A 25,799-nucleotide genomic window follows, 5' to 3' on the forward strand; every position below is an offset into this window, starting at 1 on the left:
GAAAATCTAAATCTAACATCCTTCTCTTTCCCTCCTTCTCTTCTATACTGGCTATTGCCCACCTTTTTCTTCCCCTGTTGTCTCTGATCCAAGGTATCACTGCTTCTAGGCTTTCTTGATTCCAACAACTGGAATTGAGAGTATAGCTGAAATTCTATCTAAATTTTTAAAGTTTTCTCAGGATATGGACAGTTTATGAATATGCATTATCCCCAAGAGAACTATCAGATTATAAGTAGTGATCTGTTATTAGTAGGTCTACTTTCACAGTTGTTTGGTTTAATCATTTTCTCTCTTAGAGCAAGCATTGATTTTAATAAAAAATTTGAGGGTAAAACTGATTGTTCTTAAGACCAATCAAGAGTTGATTGAAGAAAAATCTATATTGGGATTTTGAGAGACTATTCAGTAATATTATGGATGAGTAATTTTAGATTTCCTTTTTTTTTTTTTTTTTTTTTAGAGATTTTAGTTTTTGTTTTAAAAAGGCCTTTTATAAATTTTTATTTCCTTAGAGAAAGATCTAGAGAAGCAAAAATGAAAACAAAACCAACAATCTCTCAAAACTAGAGTGAATGTTATAGGTGGATTTTAATGTACTTGGGGACTCATCATACAAAGAATCAATGTAACATGATGAATTTTGTAAGGATATGGAAGCCCAGTATCTCCTACTCTGTGTGTGTGTGTGTGTGTGTGTTTTAGTCTCTCAGTTGTGTCTGACTCTCTGCGACCCCATAGACTGTAGTCTGCCAGGGATTTTCCAAAAAGAATACCGGACTGGGTTGCCATTTCCTTCTCTAGGGGAAGTCCGCTACTAACAGAAATTAATTAGGAGTCCAGTGTCTGCAGGGTTTATCTGATCCTAGCTAGAAGATCTCTGGGTTTTATAAAATGGATTGATTTTCACAGTGCTGTGGAGTGAAGAACAGTTCAGTTATCAGTAGAAATATTGTTCTTCTTATACTTATCACAGAAGTCTTGATGTGAATAACTGTTTCAGGATCTACTTTTATTTTTGGCCCTGGAGGCTTAGAATGGCACAGGGTCTACCACTAGAGTAGCCAGTAATATGTGTATGTATAAATAAATTTATTTATGTATTTATGCATGTGAGATGAGTTCTCTGGTGGTGCTGGCAGTGGATATTTACTGCTTGTGGAAAACTTAGCAGTTTTTTCCAGTGGCCTTCTTTGAGATCTACCAAGATTTTCTTCCCAGCCATTTTTATTAACTCAGAAGTAAAATGTTGTTCATTATCACCTGCTCAGAGACACTTGATCAGTGCAGAATGTTCCAAGGAAGCCAAAGAGATTTTTTAATGCCTTATATAATGAAAAGTTACCATTGAGGCCTGCAAGTCCCACTTCCACTTATTTTGTTCTGTTACCTCCTCTGATTCTCCACATCGTAATTATGTGTACTTTTGAACTCTGAGGTAGCAGTGTTAAAAATGAATAGGGATGAATATCAGTGATTAGATTTTTTTATAACCTTTCATTTACTTTTTTTTTTTTTTTAATTGTTACAGAAGAAGCTACTATGGAGGAAACTGGGCCAGTTTTAGCTTTTCAGGTCTGTTGTCCTGGCTAAAGGAACACCAGGTAAAATTCTTATCTTATTTTTTTTTTTAGTTAATTATTTTATTTTTTAAAAATATATTTATTTTAATTAGAGACTAATTACTTTACAATATTGTATTGGTTTTGCCGTACAGCAACATGAATCTGCCACGGGTGTACACATGTTCCCCATCCTGAACCCCCCTCCCACCTCCCTCCTCATACCATCACTCAGGGTCATCCCCGTGCACCAGCCCCAAGCATCCTGTATCCTGCATCAAACCTGGACTGGCGATTCATTTCTTATATGATGTTATACATGTTTCAATGCCATTCTCCCAAATCATCACCCACCTCCCCCCTCCCCCAGAGTCCAAAAGACTGTACTATACATCTGTGTCTCTTTTGCTGTCTCGTATACAGGGTTGTCGTTACCATCTTTCTAAATTCCATATATATGCGATAGTATACTGTATTGGTGTTTTTCTTTCTGGCTTACTTCACTCTGTATAATTGGCTCCAGTTTCATCCACGTCATTAGAACTGATTCCAATGTATTCTTTTTAATGGCTGAGTAATACTCCATTGTGTTTATGTACCACAGCTTTCTAATCCATTGATCTGCTGATGGACATCTAGGTTGCTTCCCTGTCCTGGCTATTATAAACAGTGCTGCGATGAACATTGGGGTACACGTGTCTCTTTCAATTCTGGTTTCCTTGGTGTGTATGCCCAGCAGTGGGATTGCTGGGTCATTTTGGCAGTTCTATTTCCAGTTTTTTAAGGAATCTCCACTCTGTTCTCCATAGTGGCTGTACTAGTTTGCATTCCCACCAACAGTGTAAGAGGGTTCCCTTTTCTCCACATCCTCTCCAGCATTTATTGCTTGTAGACTTTTGGATAGCAGCCATTCTGACTGGCGTGAAATGGTACTTCATTGTGGTTTTGATTTGCATTTCTCTGATGACTAGTGATGTTGAGCATCTTTTCATGTGTTTGTTAGCCATCTGTATGTCTTTTTGGAGAAATGTCTATTTAGTTCTTTGGCCCATTTTTTGATTGGGTCGTTTATTTTTCTGGAATTGAGCTGCAGGAGCTGCTTCTATATTTTTCAGATTAGTTGTTTGTCACTTGCTTCATTTGCTATTATTTTCTCCCATTCTGAAGGTTGTCTTTTCATCTTGCTTATAGTTTCTTTTGTTGTGCAGAAGCTTTTAATTTTAATTAGGTCGCATTTGTTTATTTTTGCTCTTATTTCCAATATTCTGGGAGGTGGGTCATAGAGGATCCTGCTGTGATTTATGTCAGAGAGTGTTTTGCCTATGTTTTCCTCTAGGAGTTTTATAGTTTCTGGTCTTATGTTTAGATCTTTAATCCATTTTGAGTTTATTTTTGTGCATGGTGTTAAAAACTATTCCAGTTTCATTCTTTTACAAGTGGTTGACCAGTTTTCCCAGCACCACTTGTTAAAGAGATTGTCTTTTCTCCATTGTATATTCTTGCCTCCTTTGTCAAAGAAAGATGTCCATAGGTGTGTGGGTTTATCTCTGGGCTTTCTATTTTGTTCCATTGATCTATATTTCTGCCTTTGTGCCAGTACCATACTGTCTTGATGACTGTGGCTTTGTAGTAGAGCCTGAAGTCAGGCAGGTTGATTCCTCCAGTTCCATTCTTCTTTCTCAAGATTGCTTTGGGTATTGGAGTTTTTTTGTATTTCCATACAAATTGTGAAATTATTTGTTCTAACTCTGTGAAAAATAACGTTTGTATCTTGATAGGGATTGCATTCAATCTATAGATCGCTTTGGGTAGTATACTCATTTTCACTATATTGATTCTTCCGATCCATGAACATGGTATATTTCTCCATCTATTAGTGTCCTCTTTGATTTCTTTCACCAGTGTTTTATTGTTTTCTATATATAGGTATTTAGTTTCTTTATGTAAATATATCCCTAAGTGTTTTATTATTTTCATTGCAATGGTGAATGGGATTGTTTCCTTAATTTCTCTTTCTGTTTTTTCATTATTAGTGTAAAGGAATGCAAGGGATTTCTGTGTGTTGATTTTATATCCTGCAACTTTACTATATTCATTGATTAGCTCTAGTAATTTTCTGGTGGAGTCTTTAGGGTTTTCTATGTAGAGGATCATGTCATCAGCAAACAGTGAGAGTTTTACTTCTTCTTTTCCAATTTGGATTCCTTTTATTTCTTTTTCTGCTCTGATTGCTGTGGCCAAAACTTACAAAACTATGTGGAATAGTAGTGGTGAAAGTGCGCACTCTTGTCTTGTTCCTGACTTCAGGGGAAATGTTTTCAATTTTTCACCATTGAGGATAATGTTTGCTGCGGGTTTGTCACATATAGCTTTTATTATGTTGAGGTATGTTCCTTCTATTCCTGCTTTCTGGAGAGTTTTTATCATAAATGGATGTTGACTTTTGTCAAAGGCTTTCTCTGCTTCTATTGAGATAATCATATGGCTTTTATTTTTCAATTTGTTAATGTGGTGTATTACATTGATTTATTTGCAGATATTGAAGAATCCTTGCATCCCTGGGATAGAGCCCACTTGGTCATGGTGTATGATATTTTTAATGTGATGTTAGATTCTGATTGCTAGAATTTTGTTAAGGATGTTTGCGTATGTGTTCATCAGTGATATTGGCCTGTAGTTTTCTTTATTTGTGGCATCTTTGTCAGGTTTTGGTATTAGGGTGATGGTGGCCTCATAGAATGAGTTTGGAAGTTTACCTTCCTTTGCAATTTTCTGGAAGAGTTTGAGTAGGATAGGTGTTAGCTCTTCTCTAAATTTTTGGTAGAACTCAGCTGTGAAGCCGTCTGGACCTGGGCTTTTGTTTGCTGGAAGATTTTTGATTACAGTTTCAATTTCTGTGCTTGTGATGGGTCTGTTAAGATTTTCTATTTCTTCCTGGTTCAGTTTTGGAAAGTTGTACTTTTCTAAGAATTTGTCCATTTCTTCCAAGTTGTCCATTTTATTGGTATATAATTGCTGATAGTCGTGTCTTACAATCCTTTGTATTTCTGTCTTGTCTGTTCTGATCTGTCCATTTTTATTTCTAATTTTTTTGATTTGATTTTTCTCCCTTTGTTTCTTGATGAGTCTGGCTAATGGTTTGTCAATTTTATTTATCCTTTCAAAGAACCAGCTTTTGGCTTTGTTGAGTTTTACTATGGTCTCCTTTGTTTCTTTTGCATTTATTTCTGCCCTAATTTTTAAGATTTCTTTCCTTCTACTAACCCTAGGGTTCTTCATTTCTTCCTTTACTAGTTGCTTTAGGTGTAGAGTTAGGTTATTTATTTGACTTTTTTCTTGTTTCTTGAGGTATGCCTGTATTGTTATGAACTTTCCGCTTAGCACTGATTTTACGGTGTCCCATCGGTTTTGCTTTGTTGTGTTTTCATTTTCATTTGTTTCTATGCATATTGTGATTTCTTTTTTGATTTCTTCTGTGATTTGTTGGTTATTCAGCAGTGTGTTGTTCAGCTTCCATATGTTGGAATTTTTAATAGTTTTTCTCCTGTAATTGAGATCTAATCTTACTGCATTGTGGTCAGAAAAGATGCTTGGAATGATTTCAATTTTTTTGAATTTACCAAGGCTAGATTTATGGCCCAGGAAGTGATCTATCCTGGAGAAGGTTCCTTGTGCACTTGAGAAAAAGGTGAAATTCATTGTTTTGGGGTGAAATGTCCTATAGATGTCAGTTAGTCTAACTGGTCTATTGTATCATTTAAAGTTTTTGTTTCTTTGTTAATTTTCTGTTTAGTTGATCTATCCATAGGTGTGAGTGGGGTATTAAAATCTCCCACTATTATTGTATTATTGTTCATTTGTGCTTTCATAGTTGTTAGCATTTGCCTTACACATTACGGTGCCCCTGTGTTGGGTGCATATATATTTATAATTATATCTTCTTCTTGGATTGATCCTTTGATCATTATGTAGTGTCCTTCTTTGTCTGTTTTCACAGACTTTGTTTTAAAGTCTATTTTATTTGATATGAGTATTGCTACTCCTGCTTTCTTTTTATTTCTATTTGCATGGAATATCTTTTTCCGGCCCTTCACTTTCAGTCTCTATGTGTCCCGTTTTGAGGTGGGGCTCTTGTAGACAACATATGTAGGGGTCTTGTTTTTGTATCCATTCAGCCAGTCTTTGTCTTTTGGGGGCATTCAACCCATTTACGTGTAAGGTAATTATTGATAAGTATGATCTCATTGCCATTTACTTTATTGTTTTCGTTCGAGTTTATACACCCTTTCTGTGTTTCTTGTCTGGAGAATATCCTTTAGCATTTGTTGGAGAGCTGGTTTGGTGGTGCTGAATTCTCTCAGCTTTTGCTTGTCTGTAAAGCTTTTGATTTCACCTTCGTATTTGAATGAGATCATTGCTGGGTACAGTAATCTGGGCTGTAGGTTATTTTCTTTCATCACTTTCAGTATGTTTTGCCATTCCCTCCTGGCCTGAAGAGTTTCTATTGAAAGATCAGCTGTTATCCTTATGGGAATCCCCTTGTGTGTTATTTGTTGTTTTTCCTTTGCTGCTTTTAATATTTGTTCTTTGTATTTGACCTTGGTTAATTTCATTAATATGTGTCTTGTGGTGTTTTGCCTTCGGTTTATCCTGTTTGGGACTCTCTGGGTTTCTAGGACTTGGGTGATTATTTCCTTTCCCATTTTAGGGAAGTTTTCAACTATTACCTCCTCAAGTATTTTCTCATGGTCTTTCTTTTTGTCTTCTTCTGTGACTGCTATGATTTGAATGTTGGAGCGTTTAACTCTGTCCTGGAGGTCTCTGAGATTGTCCTCATTTCTTTTAATTCGTTTTTCTTTTTTCCTCTCTGATTCATTTATTTCTACCCTTCTATCTTCTACTTCACTAATCCTATCTTCTCCCTCCTTTATTCTACTATTTGTTGCCTCCAGAGTGTTTTTGATGTCATTTATTGCATTATTCATTATATATTGACTCTTTTTCATTTCTTCTAGTTCCTTGTTAAACCTTTCTTGCATTTTCTCAATCCTTGTTTCCAGGCTATTTATCTGTGATTCCATTTTTATTTCAAGATTTTGGATCATTTTCACTATAATTTTTGTAGTAATTCTTTATCAGGCAGTTTCCCTATCTCTTCCTCTTTTGTTTGGTTTGGTGGGCATTTATCCTGTTCCTTTACCTACTGTGTATTTCTCTGCCTCTTCATCTTGTTTATATTGCTGAGTTTGGGGTGTCCTTTCTGTATTCTGACAGTTTGTGGAGTTCTCTTTATTATGGAGTTTCCTCGCTGTGGGTGGGGTTGTTATTGGTGGCTTGTCAAGGTTTCTTGGTTAGGGAAGCTTGTGTCAGTGTTGTGGTGGGTGGAGCTGGATTTCTTCTCTCTGGAGTGCAATGAAGTGTCTAATAACGAGTTATGAGATGTCAGTGGTTTTGGAGTAACTTTAGGCAGCCTGTATATTGAAGCTCAGGGCTGTGTTCCTGTGTTGCTGGAGAATTTGCATGGTATGTCTTACTCTGGAACTTGTTGGCCCTTGGGTGGTGCTTGGTTTCAGTGTAGGTATGGAGGCGTTTGATGAGCTCCTGTTGATTAATGTTCCCTGAAGTTAGGAGTTCTCTGGTGTTCTCAGGATTTGGACTTAAGTCACCTGCTTCTAGTTTTCAGTCTTATTTTTACAGTAGTCTCAAGACTTCTCATTATATATAGCATCAGTGATAAAGCATCTAGGTTAAAGATGAAAAGTTTCTCCACATGAGGGACACCCAGAGAGGTTCACAGAGTTACATGGAGCAGAGAAGAGGGAGATGGGAGTTAGAGGGGACCCAAATGAGATGAAGTGGAATCAAAAGAGGAGAGAGCAAACTCGCCAGTCATCACTTCCTTATGTATGCTTCACAGTCTGGAGTGCTCAAAGATGTTCATGGAGTTACACAGAGAAGAAAAGATGGAGGAAGGAGACAGAGGTGGCCAGGAAGATAAAAGGGGGGAATGAAAAGGAGAGAGACAGATCCAGCCAGTAATCAGTTCCCTAAGTGTTCTCCACCGTCTGGAACACACAGAGATTCAGAGAGTTGGGTGTAGAAGAAAAGGGGGATGGAAGAAACAGAGGTGACTTGGTGGAGACAAAGGAGATTCCAAAAGGGGAGAGAGCAATCAAGCCAATAATCTCTCTCCCAAGTAAAAATGGGTACTGAAGAGTGGGTTCTTAAAGGTACAAAATTGATAACAAATACCAAAAGCAAAGATTAATAATCTAGAGTAGAGATTTGATTTTCAAAAATACAATATTAAAGAAAAGAAGAAGAAGGAAAAAAGAAGTCACAAAAATTATGAAAAAAAATATGAAGTTTGCTTTAAAAAAGTCTTTTTTTTTAAATTTTATTTTTTAACTTTACAGTATTGTATTGGTTTTGCCATATATCAACATGCATCTGCCACGGGTATACACGTCTTCCCCATCCTGAACCCCTCTCCCTTCTCCCTCCCCGTACCATCCCTCTTGGTCGTCCCAGTGCACCAGCCCCAAGCATCCAGTATCGTCTTTTTTTTTTTGAAAAGTAATAGTAGGTTATAAAAATCAAAATTAAAGGAGTAATAGAGGACTTAAAAATTTTAAAAATTTAAAAAAAAAAAAAAAAAAGCATGATCGTAAAAATTGTAAAAATATATCTAGGACTTTCTCTGGTGTTGTTGTGGACAGTGTGGGGTCAGTTCATTTTCGGATATTTCCTTGGTCCGGCTTATATTTCTCAAGATCTATAGGCCCCTTCCTATGTAGTCCGTACTAACAACGGGGTTTTAATCTATTGCACCTGTCACTTCCAAGGCGGTTCCCTCGCTTTTAGCTTCTTCTGTTTGCTCGCCTCTTCAGTGTCTGATTTCCACCCTGACACAAGGGCGGCCGTGGTGGACACTTTTTTTTTTTTTAGGCTCACTTGTTCAGTCACGCTGTCGGAAGGGTGGGACTCTGCAAACAAATAACACTGGCGTGTGCTTGCAGTGTCTCAGCCACATTGGGCCTGCCCCTACTCATGGCGCATGCACCCTCCTTGCCCATACAGCTCAGGCTCTAGGTTGCTCCGCCAGTAACTGCCCGAGGCCGGCCCTGGGCTGCATGCACCTCACAGGTCTAAGCTTCTCAGGTTTAGGCACTTGGGTAGTCCTCAGAGGCGCAGACTCCATTGGGCCTGCATTTTGTGCACTTCCCAGCTCAGAGCAGCTCGGGTGATGAGGTGTTTGGTGAGTGCGGTCACTGCCACTTATTGCCTCTCCTGTCCCTGCCACTCGGTTTTCTGGGTGTACAACCGACACACCTTCTTAGGCTGATGATGACTGTCCAGAACCCCAAGAAGTCTTAGTTAGCAAAGAAGCTTGCTTGCAGTTAGGTAGGTAATGTCTCTGGGGCTGCAGTTGCCGCCTTCCAGCTCTGGCTGCCTGTCATCAGAGGGGGATGGTCTGCAGCCGGCTAGTTCTGTTCAGCCCTTTGTTCTGTTGTGCGGGCCTGGCAGTGTCTTAGGGCTTTTCGTGTGGTAGCTATCCCACAGTCTGCTTTGCTAGCCCAAAGTAGTTCGCTCTGATTGTCCTCAGGGCATTCATGCCTGGTCCTTACTCTAAGCAAAGCAGCCCTTGCCTCCGTGCCCAGTCCCCGCTTGCTAGTGGAGGGTGCAGACGTCTGTGCTGCTTCTCTGCTGGGGGAGTTACCGTTGGGCTCATAATCTGTGGGTTTTAATTATTTAATTATTTTTCCTCCCTATTTTTTTGCCCTCTGTGCTTCCAAGGCTTGCCACAGACTCTGCAGTGAGAGTGTTTCCTGATGTTTGGAAACTTCTCTCTTTTTAAGACTCCCTTCCCAGGATGGAGCTCCGTCCCTCCCTCTTTTGCCTCTTTTTTTGTCTTTTATATTTTTCTTACCTCCTTTCTGAGACAATGGGCTGCTTTTCTGGGTGCCTGATGTCTTCTGCCGGCATTCAGAAGTTGTTTTGTGGAATTTACTCAGCGTTTAAATGTTCTTTTGATGAATTTGTCGGGGAGAAAGTGGTCTCCCTGTCCTATTCCTTTGCTATCTTAGGACCGCCTGAGTTAATTATTTTTTAATTGAAGGATAATTGATTTACAGAATTTTGTTGTTTTCTGTCCAAGTTTAACATGAATTAGTCATAGGTATACATATATCTACTCCCTTTTGAACCTTCCTCCCATCTCCCTCCCCATCCCACAGAACTGCAAAAGCCCAACAAGTAGAGATTTATAACAATAATATAAAGTGTGACTGAATAAATGCATATACATATACACCCATGCTGCTGCTAAGTCGCTTCAGTTGTGTCTGACTCTGTGCGACCCCAGAGACGGCAGCCCACCAGGCTCCTCCGTCCATGGGATTTTCCAGGCAAGAGTACTGGAGTGGGTTGCCATTGCCTTCTCCGATATACACCCATAAGCATAATTAAAACAGTCTAAGAAAAATAAAATACAATAGATTGACCTGGCGAACAAAGGAAACCAAAAATTATTTCTTCCAGTTAAGAATGAAAACTAACTAAAGTACGAATTGGAAAACAAAATTAAAGCAAGGTGCCAAGTGGGGAATAAGGCAATGTAACAAATATGTTGAGAGGAAAGGAACAGAAGAAAGAATAGACATGCAAAGTTAAATAGAGGGAGATAAAGGTTTATATACATTAAATATTAATTGCAAGGGGAAAAGAACAGTAGGAAAAGCAAACAAAGGAATAAATGTAGAAAACATAATAGGTTTTTAAAAATTAAAAGTGAAAAAGGAGACGAAAAAAAAAAAAAGGAAGAAGAAAAAAAAAGGAAAATTCCATAGAACTGCAAAAGCCCAACATAGAGGCAGAGGTTTATAATAACAATAAAAATATGACTGAGAAAATAAAAAAGCTGAGGAATTTACCTAGATTTCATAGTGCCAGTAAAACCGACAAGTACAACAGGGCGGGGGGGTGGGGGGGCGGGAAGAAACCGGAAAAAAAAAAGTAAAACGTAAAAATCCGTAAGATTCTACAGAACAAGTCAAAACATAAGACTAATAAGTGTTTTTATTTTATTGAATCACTGCTGTCAGAGTCATTTCCCTCCCTGGGAAAAGTCCACCTCACCTCCCTAGGATGCCCTCCAACACTGTCCTGACCTCTGAACCTGTTGTAGGGGCAGCTCAGATTCTAATCTGGTCCTACTTCTGTGTGTTCTTGCCGCCAGTGTCCATAGATATCAGAACTAGTGTGTTTTCTTTTGTGAAAGCTCTCAATGTCCTTTTATATATTCCTGGACATTGAGTCTGCCTAGTTGATCATATAGAGTAAATCTTCAGCTTATACAGCTGGTTTTGCGTCTTCTACCTTAGCCACACTGCCCCTGGGTTTCAATTGTGGTTTTACTTCCACCTCTGCATGTGCGTCGTCCACTGGGGTTTGCTCCTGAGGCTGCCCTGGAGGACTTGGGTCTGCCCCAGTGAGGACCAGGTGTGGAGGTGGTGCAGCTTCTTGGGTCACAGGTTATGGCAGCACCAGGTACTCAGGGGAATTGACGGCTAGGGCAGCAGGAAATATAGTGCTCTAGAAGGTTATGGCAACCAGTATTGGCCAATACACTCCAGTATTCTTGCCTGGAGAACCCCCCTCTCTGACAGAGAAGCCTGGCAGACCACAGTCCACAGGGTCACAAAGAGTTAGACGTGACTAAAGTGACCCTGTGTGCATAGACGCAAGAGGTTTTATTTTTGGCCTGTGGCAGCTCTGCCCCAGTGCAGTTTGTGTGTGAAGGTGGCGCAGCTGATTGGCTTGTGGAGACCCTGGCAGTGCCAAGTATTCAGGGACATGGACTTCCTCTGCCAAAGGAGTTATGGCCCTATCAGAGTCTTTTTCCGAGCCTCTAGTAGCTGGCAATCAGAAGGCCTCTTTGACCAGTCTTTCTCCATAGCTCTGACTGTTCAGGCACTTACAGGGCTCCCTTTCCTGGGTTCCATCTCTGTCGATTGGCATGTCAAGCACATAGAGGGTCCCTGCTGCCTCGGGTCCTGCTTTGTAGGTCGGCCTGTCAGGCACTTAAAGGAGCACCCTGGGTGGGGTCCTACTCCATTTGATGGGTCAGCCTCTGAATCCTTCAGCTGCTGGATCCTGGCATGGAAAGAGAGAGGCTTTGGTGATAGCCCCACCCCCTATGCGTGACTCAGCAGTATTGCCTTGCTTCCATGGCTGCCTGGCTTTCTTTCACAGGCATTTCCCACTACAATCTCCTCCCTTACATCCCCTCGATCTGTTTCCTCCACAGTCAACAGCAGCCCTTGACCTGGGTTTGCTCCACAAACCCTAAACTCCAGCTCCCAGTGGCTGTACCTTCTAGGGGACCTGCTTCCCTGTCTGGGGTATGTATGGCTGTGGCAAGGATTGATTCTCATTCCATTTAGGCTGCCACAGATCAGTTGTTTCACTCTCAGCCTTAAATTTTTCTCCTCTCACTCAGACAGTTGCCCCAATGTGGGAATCGGACCCTTGCTTCAGTTCCCCCACCCACTGAGGGGAGGTTCAGTCCTACTAACACTCCTGTTTTTTCCCCTAATTCCTTCATCCTGCTGAGTTTTGCATGGTTCTATATATTCTTTTCTGCTGGTCAGGTACTCCTGTCTGCTCTCAGCTGGTGTTCTGCATGCCCTTCTGTGTCTAAAGGTGTATCCATGGAGAGAGATGTACTCCATGTCCACCTACTCCTCCACCATCTTGTTCTCCCTTATCTTCTTTTTTAATTTACTAGATTGTATTTTGTGTCATATAATTACTCTGTGTTGAAGAAGACATGAAGGTTCATCTGTATTATAGGGTTGATAATTTTTATTTACTTATTTAACAAAAATTCTGTAGTCACCTTTTCAGCTAATATCCCAATGCTACTAAAATATAGTAGCATCCCTTTTTAAGTATAAATAAATATGATGACTGAAGAATAAATCATATATGTTTGATACCATGTTCTAATTACTCTGTATACACAAGTATCAGGCAAGTATTTTTCTCCAAAATATTCTTTCAAAAAAAAATCTCTATCCTTACAAAATCTCACATATTACTAGTTCTTTCAGTTAGTATGTTTTGGGGGGAAAATCTGAGTATTTTGGGAAGATACATTAATTTGAAATGATCTGTCATTGGTGGTTTTGCTTATATAGAAGTCACCTGATAGAATAATTAAAAACAAAAAACAAGGAAAGAAATTTCATATATGTTTAGTAATTTTCCCCCTCAGAATAGAATTTCACTACTCCAAAGTTAGACATCATTCTAAAGTAATTTTTATAATATTTACAGCATACATTTAACATGCAGAGTTGGTTATGTCTTGGAATTTACCAATTTTTATGAGACATTAAAAACTGTCCTAATTTTCTATAAATGGTAATTGTAGCTTGATATGGAATTCCTTCTGAGAGCATCATACATAGACTAAGAAACTGCTGTATCTCAGAAGTGTTTAGACATTTGGGGAAGAAGGGTGATAGATTCTAGAACATTGTATTCAGGTAACTAATAATAATACAGCTAAGACTTATTAAGCACTTATTATGTACCAAGTATCAAACTAAGCATTTCAGTTTTCTTGATTGATTTAATAAGTGACTCAAAAAGTACCTGTAGTGATGACAAAGAAATTGACATTGAAGATGTACTGAAGATTCAGTTTGAATGCAATTCAGTATGCAGTTAGACTGTGGAAAAACAAGTGATATTTGTGAAGTAACATTTCATGTAATAATTCAAGCTATGTATAAATCAAGAAAGTAAATGATGTAAATAGATTCATTTAACTATTTTTTTATCAATATGCCTCGATTATTTTATGTTGATCAGGAACCATTTTTTGAATGTAATCCTTGGCAAGTGTGTGTGAGGGTCACCTTACATTGAAGCATATTCAGTCCTTCCATGAGAAAATTTAGCCTAAATTCTCAGAACAATGGCAACCTAAATATAAATATCTTAATTGTCTGAATGGAAAATTTTGGGTGAGTGAAGGGAATTTTTAAAAAATAAATTTTGGTAATGGATTAGATTTATTAAAACAAGGTATTTTTGTAGACATTTATTTTAATGCTTCTTTTACTACTCCAGCATCTTGACTTTGTCATCTTATCCTTTTTCTCTTCACATGCTTCTTTTTTTCAGGTTGGTAACCCTGTTCAAAGCTCCTATACTTCACCTCCTCTTCTTTTGTGTTGGGATGTTTATGATTATCTAATAATTATACTTGATAATAAGAACTGTCTGCTGCTACTCTTTGTCGGTTTAAAATGTTAAATTCAAGACAGTAGAGCCTTTTAAAAATAATTATTGCCTACTTTGTGAAATCTGTAAGTTTTGAAACTTTCTGAGGTGAATTTACTTAAAACAAAGGCTATTATAGTTATATCTCACTACTAGTTTATTGAGCATATATAATACATTAAATATTGTTTTTTCTCTGAGAAATGTGTATCAAGTAGAATAAAATTTTAAACAGATTAAAAATTGGCCCTTGAGATTTGGAAAGGTTTCTTGACATCTTCAGAAATCCCCTGTATTCAAATATTGTATGATGTGATTTTCTCCATAGAATATAATTGGAAATTATTGAAAAATTTAAAAGGCCACTTTCAAGCCTTAGTAAGAATTTGAAAGTGTGTTAGCTCCTCAGTTGTGTCCAACTCTTTGTGACCCCATGGACTGTAGTCTTCCAGGCTCCTCTGTTCATGGGATTTCCCAGGCAAGAATACTGGAGAGGGTTGCCATTTCCTTCTCCAGGAGATCTTCCCAACCCAAGTATTGAACCCAGGTCTTCTGCATTGCAGTCAGATTCTTTACCATCTGAGCCACCAGGGAAGCCCTAGATTCTTTACCATCTGAGCCACCAGGGAAGCCCTAGTAAGAGTTTATACACTTTATTATGCATTCTTATTTTTAGTGTATTTCTAAATATAAAATATTTAGTTTGATTATTATAAAGTCTTTAGTTATACTGGGGTGAGTACTTTTCAAAAATACTTTTACGTATAATCAAGATTTGACACAGCTACTGACCAACTTTCAAATATCTGAAATTAAGTAGAATGAAGTAATTTTGGGCCTGCTGTTTTGACAACAAAATTTTAAAACTATTTTGGTAACAAGTAATATTTGCATCAGGCTTCACAGTTAGTGCTAGTGATAAAGAACCTGCCTTTCTATGCAGGAGACATAAAAGACATGAGTTTGATCCCTGAGTTGGGAAGATCCCCTGGAGGAGGGCATTGCAACCCACTCTAGTATTCTTGCCTAGAGAATTCCATGGACAGAGTAGCCTGGAGGGCTACAGTTCTTAGTGTCACAAATAATCAGACACAACTGAAGTGACTTAGCCCACACAATATGTGCATCAGATATGGTTGAGTCTTAGCAGATGGAAGGTTTGTTGTCCTAGTTCTTAAGCAGTGTCACAACAGCCACATCCAAATGAATGCATCAAAACGTCACATATCCTGATAGAAATTGGTAAACCAGAATGAGCTTTTGATAAGATAGATTTTTACACATTATTTTCCTTTCCTTCCTTTAAAGTTGCACACTATGCTGGAGTTGCTTCAATGATCCTGAAGTGATATCCTTTGAGTTTTGATGGGTTGGAAGGAAAGGCATGAATTTAGAAAGATATAAATTTTCTCAGAAAAGTAGAAGTTCAGATTACCCAATTTAATTAGAATTTCTCATCTGTATTTTGTTTAGGAAAACAGTGATATTGTGAATGAATGTCCAGCATGGCAAGAGAAGATCCATGAAAATGAAGAAGCTATTGCTCTTAGCAGGACAGACAAAACCATTCAACATGTGGAAGTGTTTTGTTATGCATGGTATGATAAGTATTTATTTACAATAAATGACATTAATGACTTCATATTCACATCTTTTCAGAAGAAGCCAACAGTAAGAATTTACATGGCATTGGTTGCTACAAGTCTCCTTGATATGCTTGCCTTCTAAAAAATATAACTTTCAGTTTTGTTATGTTTGTTCATTTGTATTATATTTTAGATTTCACTTGTAAGTGCTATACAGTATTTATCTTTCTCTGTCTGACTTAATTCACTTAGCATAATATCCTCTAGGTTCATCAGTGTCATTGTAATTAAACTTCAAAAACAAGCAAACTCACAGAAAAGAGAAAAAGAAATCATATTTGTGGTTACCAGTGACATTGTAGTAAGGGGTGGCAACGGGGTACAGGGAGGATTGGATGAAGACAATCAAAAGGTACAAACTTTCAGTTATAACTACTAGAGAGGTAATTTACAACATGATTAATATAATAAGCACTGCTTTGTATTATATATGAAAGTTTTGAGAGAGTAAATCCCAAGAATTCTCAACACAAGAAAAAATATTTTTTCTATTTATTTAATTTTGTATCTGTATGAGATGATGAATGTTCACTAAACTTATGTGATAGTCACTTCATGATGTATGTAGTAAATCAATCATCATGCTGTGTACCTTAAACTTATACAGTGATATATGTCAGTTATATTGCAGTAAAACTGGAAGAAAACACTAAAATGTAACTCTAAGTTTTCTTTGTTTAGATAATCTTACATTAATAATTTGTAATTTACCAAGCTCTTTAAACAGTCCTATGCTAATATAGAGCAAATAGTGTTAGTTCAATTTTTTAGAGTCCTCAGTGATGCTCAAAGAGTTTAATTTCCTGAAGGTCATCTGGCTTGATAAATGTGAAATCCATATCTAAGCTAGTTAGTGGTGGCATGCATGCATACTCAGTCGTGTCTGACTCTTTTGCGACCCCACAGACTGTAGCCCACAAGGCTCCTCTGTTCATGAGATTTCCTAGGCAATAGTACTGGAGTGGGTTGCCATTTCCTTCTCTAGGGCATCTTCCCGACTCAGGGATTGAACCCACGTCTCCTGCATTGGTGGGCAGATTCTTTACCACTGAGCCACCAGGGAAGCCCTAAGTAGCAGTGGAATCTTAGATTAAAACCCAGGGTTTTTTAATCCTAGTTCAATGTTTTTCTAACTCTTCTTAGATAATATTCAGTATAGCAAAATGCAAAATTATAATTTTGAATTAAAAAAACAAATTCAGTGGTGATGACATTTTGGGGCATGTTTTTGTAAATCATGAGAGAATGGCGGAAGTAATGCTTTCAGTATCTCCTTCTAAGTGAAATAATTCATTGTTTTAAAACAATTAGAATAGTTTATTTTTTCAGATTACATGGTTAATGGGCTAAAAGGTAACCATCACGTAGTTCAGTGCAATTTTTGAAGTAGTGATAAAGTCAAGGGATTTAAAACATCAATGTCAAGCTCTATAATAGTAATTAAAACTTAAAATCCAAGTTACTAGAGATTTTTTAGAATGTGTACTGTCATCATACATAGCCTTGTTGTGGCACAGTGGTAAGTATGACCTGAGCCCTTTAAAAGTTGGGGTACTTGTCAGTTAATTTCTTAACCTATATTCATATCTGTCAGGTAACTAGCATTTTCTGCCATTAATACACAGTTAATTTTCTATGATTTTATGTAAAAGGACAGCCTTTGAAATGTCAGATACAGATTATAATTTGCATATGCTAAATGGCATTCAGTAAGAAAAGTATCACTCTGATAGTGTTCAGAGCCAGTGTAGACTGATTTAGAACAAAAGATGACCTCAGCTGTAAAGTCATATGCTTTAACAAAAGCAGGAATAAATATTTGATAACTTTATTGTGTGTCTATGAATACTACTTGACTAGAATATAGTGACAGTCATACTCAGGCCCTTTGAGAGGTACTTTTGCTGTTTCATGGCCTCTGATTTCTCTACTCTTCATGACAATTAGTGTTTATAATTTCTAATGACTGATATGATACATTTTGAATGCAGAGGAAATCATCTTGTTTTTGATTCCTGTTCTCTTCATTTTCACGTTTGGAACTTCCGAAAGTGATTAGTTTGTGAAAAAGTAGTTGTAGTTTCAGACAGTGAATTTTAAATAATTGTAACTAGGATTCAACACATATCGTTATTTGAAGAAGGAAATGGCAACCCACTCCAGTATTCTTGCCTGGAGAATCCTGTGGACAGAGGAGCCTGGAGGGCTGCTGTCCATAGGGTCGCACAGAGTAAGACACGGCTGAAGCGACTTAGCATGCATGCATTCATTGGAGGAAATAGCAACCCACTCCATTATTCTTGCCTGAAGAATCCCAGGGACAGGGGAGCCTGGTGGGCTGCTGTCTATGGGGTCACACAGAGTCAGACACGACTTAAGTGACTTAGCAGCAGCAGCAGCACATATCTTTATTAATCAAAATAGGAACAATTACCTTTCAACACATTTTTACCAATGAGAAATAAGTTTGTTTATTCCTATAGCATAAAAATTCATGCTTTGGGATTTGACAAACTCTTGGAAAGCATTTTCTACCTCCTGCTGGTTTTGGAAGCATTTTCCCTGCAAAAAGTTGTCAAGATGCTTGAAGACGTGGTAGTCGGTTGGCGAAAGGTCAGGTGAATATGGCGGATGAGGCAAAACTTTGTAGCCCAATTCATTCAGCTTGTGAAGCATTGGTTGTACGATGCCATGATCTTAGTATTTTGGACGTTGAGTTTTAAGCCAACTTTTTCACTCTCTTCTTTCACCTTCATCAAGAGGCTCTTTAGTTCCTTTTCACTAGTTCCTTTTCACTATCTGCCATAAGGGTGATATCTGCATATCTGAGGTGGTTGATATATCTCCTAACAGTCTTGATTCCAGCTTGTGATTCATCAAGCCTGGCATTTTGCATGATGTACTGTGCATAGAAGTTAAATAAACCAGTGACAATATAAAGCCTTGTAGAACTCCTTTCCCAATTTTGAATCAGTCATTTGTTCCAAGTCCGGTTCTAACTGTTGATTCTTGACCTCCATACAGGTTTGTCAAGAAGCAGGTAAGGTGGTCTGGTATTTTCCATAGTTTGTTGTGATCCATATAGTCAAAGGCTTTAGCATAGTCAATGAAGCAGAAGTAGTTGTTTTTTCTGGAATTCTTTTGCTTTTTCTATAATCCTACATATATTCGCAATTTGAGAAGCCGTACCATTTTACATTCCCACTAGGCGTGTGTAAGTGACTGTTTTTCCATATCCTCACCATCATTTGGTGGTATAACTTCTTCAGTGTAGCCAGTGTTTATAGGTGTGTAGCAGTGATATCTCATTGCAGTTTTATTTTGCATTTCCCTGGTGCTTGATTTTCAATATCTTTTCATGTGCTTATTTGCCATCCATATATCTTTTTTGGTGAGATATCTGTTCATATCTTTTGCTTATTTTTTAATTGGGTGGATTTTTTATTTCCTGTGGAGATTTAAGAGTTCTTTAGTTTGCAGATATTTCCCCCCAATCTTTAGCTTGTCTTTCATCCTTTTTACACATGGTATTTTGTAGAACAAATGTTTTAAATTTTGATGAGGTCTGATTTACCAGTTTTTTCTTTTGACTCTTGGACTAGCTATAGAGCTAGGAGATTTTTTCTGTTAAAAAAAAAAAAAGTTTCATAGATCTTATGTTTTATATGTTAAGCACACAATCCACTTTAAATTTTTGTTTATGGTATGAGGTTTAGATACGTGTTTGCTTTCCTTTATTGATATCCAGTTCCTTCAGTAGTATTTGATGAAAAGGCTGTTTTTCTTCCATTGAGTTACTTTTGCAACTTTGTCAAAAATCAATTGGCTGTACTTGGATGGGTCTCTTTCTGGATTCTGTTTTCATTTCCATTGATTTCTGTCTGCCCGTACCAGTGTATCACACTGCCTTGATTACTGCAGCTGTAAGTTGGACTTAATATCTGTTAGAATGATTTCCCCAAACTTATTTTTCTTTATCAAGATTATTTTAGCTTTCTGTACTTTGTGCCTTTCTATATAAATGTTTTAATAAGCTTAACCATGTCTAGAAAATGTTGCTGGATTTGATAGGAATTGCATTAAAGTTACTGATCAACTTGGGGTGAATTGACATCTTTATTATTTTGAGTTTCCCAATCTGTTGACAAGTTATGCCTCTCCATTGAGGGAGGTCATCTTGATTTCTCTCTATAGGATTGTGTAATTTTCAACATACCAGTTCTGTACATCTGTTTTTATTGTGTACTTAAGTATTTAATTTGCTTTGGAGCAAGTACTATGGTAAGTGGTATTGCCTTTTTCATTTGGGTTTTCACATGTTCCTTTTTAGTATCTAGAAATACAATTAGTTTTTATGCATTCATCTTGTATCCTGAAATCTTGATCAACTTGCTTATTTTAGGAATTTTTCTGTAGATTCCTTGGGATTTTTCCAAAGACAGCTATGTTTTCTGCAAAGAGGAACAGTTTTATGTCTTCTTTTCCATTGGCTTTTTTTTTAAGAGTCTGTTTTCTATTGAGAATCATGTGTTTTCTGTCTGTAGCCATATACCACAAGTTAATTGTAATTTTCTACTTATCCTTAGGCTCACTTAATGAGCATTTTTTTTTCTCCGTAAAGGAAATTATTATCACTTCTGAGTATCTTTTAGTTATATGCAAATGCTGGGCAATTATTTAGTTTCTGTTACTAATTATCTTGATCTTGTACACTACTCTCTCAGCGTATGCAAGTCAAATTCACAGTCTGATCAAATGTCAAAATATTGAAAATCTTATACTTAAATGGTCACTAACACAAAGAGATTATTGTAGTTAGCTACATGAAGCATATAGAGAGAAGTCAAACCTCAATCCCTGATATATTTCCTATGTAGAATATTGTTTTTAATATTTTGGTAAATTTTCAAAATACCATGTAAAGATAGCTTTGTAATGATACAAATGCTGAAGTGTTATGACTTCTCTTCCCATTTTAGACCAGATGAGTAGGCTTGTAGAGTTGACGTTTATTAGGCTAAAATTTGTGATTTGATTCTCTCATATGTTGCTTGACATTCCATCAAGGAAGAACATTGGCTGTCTCTTGGCTACAAACAGTATTATAGCTATAACTAGTAGCCTTTTGATTTTTAATCTTTGATTACAAGGAGGATAGGGCAAGGATGCAAGTAGATCAGTGTAAACTCATCACCACTTTTTGGAAAATACCTGTATTGATACATGGCAAGTCAGTAACACCATATTCTAATGTAAACATACTGGATAGCACATTGTTTTTCATTGTTGACTTTACTTATTTTCAGAAATAATTCTTAAGTGTTCAGTCTAAGAGTTTTCGTGATCTTTTGACTATGAAAGTTAGTACTTTTTCATTATTGCATAGTTGGGATTCCCTGGTGGCTCAATGGTAAAGAATCTGCCTGCCAATACAGGAGATGCTGGTTTGATCCCTGGGTTGGGAAGATCCTCTGAAGTAGGAAATGGCAACCCACTCCAGTATTCTTGCCAGGAAAATCTCGTGGAGAGAGGAGCCTGGCAGGCTACTGTCCATAGAGTCACCAAAGAGTTGAACATGACTTAGTGACTAAACAACAATAACAACAACATAAGCTGAATATTAAAATAAAATAGCATAAGTTCAATTCTCACAAATTCTGTAAAGAACTACCCAGATTGTTTTGCTTTATGAGTGCTTTGTTACCTTGGATGCTGCTAGTAATAAATGAGATAACCTGTAGTTTGGGCCAGAAATACTTCTGCTATACATAGATTATTTTTCTTTGAACAAATATTGTGATTATTACAGTTGACTTATGGAAGGGAAGAGTAAAAGGACTATAGCATTTATTGGATATTATCTTTTTGGCAACTGCTATAACTAGGTTCCTTACATAATTTATTTCATTCAATTTCACTTAATCTGTGCTACACCAGGGAGAGCCAGAGATAGGACAGGCAGGATTTCAACCCACATCTATCTAACTCAAAAGTTTGTGCTGTTTCCATTGTATCACAGTGTATTTCAGTCATCAGATAAATAAATATATGTGTGTGCATTAAGGGAACCATTAAACCAAATGTATATTTTCTTTGTGAAGACTAGCACATACAGAAGTACATTTACTTATTTAACTTACTAGTATATCATTTAGTAGTATAAAGTAGTTACATCTATAATGGGGAATTAAAGTGCCTAACTCCCAGTGTACAGAAGATGAGGGATAAATCCAGTATGCTTTAGTTGTTGTGATTGTAGTTAGTACCCCACAGGATATTTTTGTAGTTTATGTGAGAGAATAAAAACAACTACTATTTCTGGTTTTAAACATTCAACAGACTATGAAAAAGCACAATACATTAATTCACACATAATTCACAAAAACCCAAAGAGTTCTTAGATGAAAGATATTGTTGTTGTTCAGTCTCTCAGTTGTGTCCAACTCTTAGTGACCCCATGAACACCAGGCTTCCCTGTCCTTCACCACCTCCTGGAGTTTGCTCAAGGTGAAAGATGGTTGCTTATTAATTGCATAATGTCATATAGTTTCTTTAGTGAGAAGAGATTTTATATTTCTAAAATATTGAGAAGAACTTGTGCTTTTTCTGCCCTGTTTTACTTTTGCATAATACTAAACATCGTTTCCCCTTTTCTGATATGATAATATTAAAGCAGGATGAAAACTTGCTTCTTAGACTTATAAACGAACCAACTCTTTCATGGATTGATACTAAAATAAAGACATTGTGCTTGTCATCTAAAATACTACTTATTAATTTATTTTAGATTCTAGAATTGTATAAATTTAGCATGAGCCTCTTTGACAAAAATGTAATAATACCAGTAAGAAGAAAGAAATATAAAATTTTAAAAACTCAAAAATGACTTGTAAGTTACAGGAATCTATGGTTTACCACTATGTAATAGCAAGTTTGTTTAAGGCTACAAGTGACACAGTGTCCAATTAAAAGTGGATTAAATGAATAGATGTATAGGTAGGTGGGATGGTAGGCTGGTAGGTGGGTTGGTTGGTTGTTACATAATTTGCTAATTGAGAATCTTAATCACATCAATCTTGGGGTAGCTGCCCAGCACTTTTCTTAGCTTTCCGTCCAGAGTTACAAGATGATTGCCATGATTCAGAACAGGTTTTCACACAACAGAAACCTCTAAATGTGAAACAAGGGGGGAGAGTTTTTTTTTTTCCTATAATGTGTGTGCTTTTTTTTTTTCTGTTATAATATTATACTGGGCAGTCTTTACCAAAGCCCCAAGTTCTCCTTTATCTCACTGGCTTAAACTAGATAACCTGCTCACTTTTAAATCAGTCACTAACAAAGGACAATAAAATTACCAAAGTTGGTTTTAATCAGCCATGATCCATCCCCTAGTTCTGGGTGCTTTCTGCCTAATATTGGATCAAAATTGCAACTCTTATGGTGCTGAGGAATAGGATATGGTTGTTAAAAAGACAGCCAGTAGTGTCTGCTCTGCTGCTGCTTCTGCTACTAAGTCGATTCAGTCATGTCTGACTCTGTGTGACCCCATAGACGGCAGCCCACCAGGCGCTCCCATCCCTGGGATTCTCTAAGCAAGAATACTGGAGTGGGTTGCCATTTCCTTCTCCAGTGCATGAAAGTGAAAAGTCAAAGTGAAGTCGCTCAGTTGTCCAACTCTTAGTGACCCCATGGACTGCAGCCTACCAGGCTCCTCCATCCATGGGATTTTCCAGGTGAGAGTAATGTGTGTGTTAACATTTTAAGTTGTTTACAAATAAGGGAATAAATCTATCAGTATGTTATATTGCATCAATTTAAAATTGATTACAGTGGATTTTTTATATTCCTGGTTTTTGGAACAGCAACTTTTGAACAGTCTGATTTTTTGTAAATCTTATTCATAATCATTAAACATTTATTTGCAGAAATTAACAGATGGGTAGCTGTGTAGCATATACTGTGCAAATCAAAAGTAAATGGCTTGGGATTTCCCTGACAGTCCAGTGGTTAAGATTCCATGCTTCCAATGAAAAAGGCAGATGTTGGATCCCTGTCAGGGAACTGAGATTCCACGTGCCATGTGACGTGGCCAAACAATTAAAACAATAAAAAGTGAATCGCCTTAGAATAAAGTGCGTATATCAAGGTAAAGAGTATAATTTCTGCAACAAGCTGTACTGTGAAGAGGAAAGGTGCAAATAACTGAAAAATAAATAGTGAACACCTGTGCTGAATATATTAACCGGTTGGTTGACAATTTTTCATTTGACTTATCTGAAAGTGTGACTGTTACAAGGCATTAATAAGGCATATTCAGTTTGAAGCATTCCCTTGTTGCTACCATTAATTGATAAAAATACTAGATAATATCAGAATTTATACCCCTAAGACTCCCCTGACCTAGAGCCAGACATCCTGGAATGTGAAGTCAAGTGGGCCTTGGAAAGCATCACTATGAACAAAGCCAGCGGAGGTGATAGAATTCCAGTTGAGCTATTTCAAATCCTGAAAGATGATACTGTGAAAGTGCTGCACTCAATATGCCAGCAAATTTGGAAAACTCAGCAGTGGCCACAGGACTGGAAAAGGTCAGTTTTCATTCCAATCCCAAAGAAAGGCAATGCCAAAGAATGCTCAAACTACCGCACAATTGCACTCATCTCGCACGCTAGTAAAGTAATGCTCAAAATTCTCCAAACCAGGCTTCAGCAATATGTGAACCATGAACTTCCTGATGTTCAAGCTGGTTTTAGAAAAGGCAGAGGAACCAGAGATCAAATTGCCAACATCCGCTGGATCATGGAAAAAGCAAGAGAGTTCCAGAAAAACATCTATTTCTGCTTTATTGACTATGCCAAAGCCTTTGACTGTGTGGATCCCAAAAAACTATGGAAAATTCTGAAAGAGATGGGAATACCAGACCACCTGATCTGCCTTTTGAGAAATGTGTATGCAGGTCAGGAGGCAACAGTTAGAACTGGACATGGAACAACAGACTGGTTCCAAATAGGAAAAGGAGTACGTCAAGGCTGAATATTGTCACCCTGCTTATTTAACTTCTATGCAGAGTACATCATGAGAAACGCTGGGCTGGAAGACACACAAGCTGGAATGAAGATTGCCATGAGAAATATCAATAACCTCAGATATGCAGATGACACCACCCTTATGGCAGAAAGTGAAGAGGAACTCAAAAGCCTCTTGATGAAAGTAAAATTGGAGAATGAAAAAGTTGGCTTAAAGCTCAACAATGAGAAAACGAAGATCATGGCATCTGGTCCCATCACTTCATGGGAAATAGATGGGGAAACAGTGGAAACAGTGTCAGACTTTGTTTTTTTGGGCTCCAAAATCACTGCAGATGGTGACTGCAGCCATGAAATTAAAAGACGCTTACTCCTTGGAAGGAAAGTTATGACCAACCTAGACAGCATATTGAAAAGCAGAGACATTACTTTTCCAACAAAGGTTCGTCTGGTCAAGGCTATGGTTTTTCCTGTGGTCATGTATGGATGTGAGAGTTGGACTGTGAAGAAGACTGAGCGCCAAAGAATTGATGCCTTTGAACTGTGGTGTTGGAGAAGACTCTTGAGAGTCCCTTGTACTGCAAGGAGATCCAACCAGTCCATTCTGAAGGAGATCAGCCCTGGCATTTCTTTGGAAGGAATGATGCTAAAGCTGAAACTCCAGTACTTTGGCCACCTCATGCGAAGAGTTGACTCATTTGAAAAGACTGATGCTGGGAGGGATTGGGGGCAGGAGGAGAAGTGGATGGCAGAGGATGAGATGGCTGGATGGCATCACTGACTCGATGGACGTGAATCTGGGTGAATTTCGGTAGTTCGTGATGGACACGGAGGCCTGGCCTGCTGCAGTTCATGCGGTCGCAAAGAGTCAGACACGACTGAAGAACTGAACTGAAGACTCCCCTAAATTCAGATTCTGCCTAATGCATTAATCTAAGCACTTATTCAGAGTTGAAATTAGGTAAAACTATCTCAACAATATTGTTATACTGTATTGTAAATGTCCCTTGAAATTCAAATTATCAATATAAATGACACTGGATTTCATTTGTCAATTTTTTTCATATTGAAAATTTTTATAAGAACTAATGGAAAAAAAAAAAAAGAACTAATGGTGCATATTTTTTGCATTTATATGTTAAAATCAGTAGTGTTTAGGAACTCAAAAAATTGTTTTGTGAATTTATAATCCACATTTATGTACAACTGGCAATTGTGTTTTTATACTTTTTCGATACTTTAAAGTTAATAAAATTAAGTTATTGTTTAGG

General features: G+C 37.5%; 1 protein-coding gene across 2 annotated transcripts in view; it reads left to right on the forward strand.

Annotated features, from left to right (window-relative positions):
* Positions 1 to 25,799, forward strand: part of CHM (CHM Rab escort protein) — a 249,951-nt gene that overhangs the window by 79,183 nt on the left and 144,969 nt on the right. For both annotated transcript variants that reach the window (XM_005902355.3, XM_070365658.1), the window contains exons 3-4: positions 1,532 to 1,604; positions 15,330 to 15,454. In XM_005902355.3, the coding sequence (XP_005902417.1) occupies positions 1,532 to 1,604; positions 15,330 to 15,454 (198 nt within the window). The remainder of the gene's footprint in view (positions 1 to 1,531; positions 1,605 to 15,329; positions 15,455 to 25,799) is intronic.

This window comes from Bos mutus, chromosome X (assembly GCF_027580195.1).
Source record: "Bos mutus isolate GX-2022 chromosome X, NWIPB_WYAK_1.1, whole genome shotgun sequence".
Taxonomy (NCBI): Eukaryota; Metazoa; Chordata; class Mammalia; order Artiodactyla; family Bovidae; genus Bos; species Bos mutus.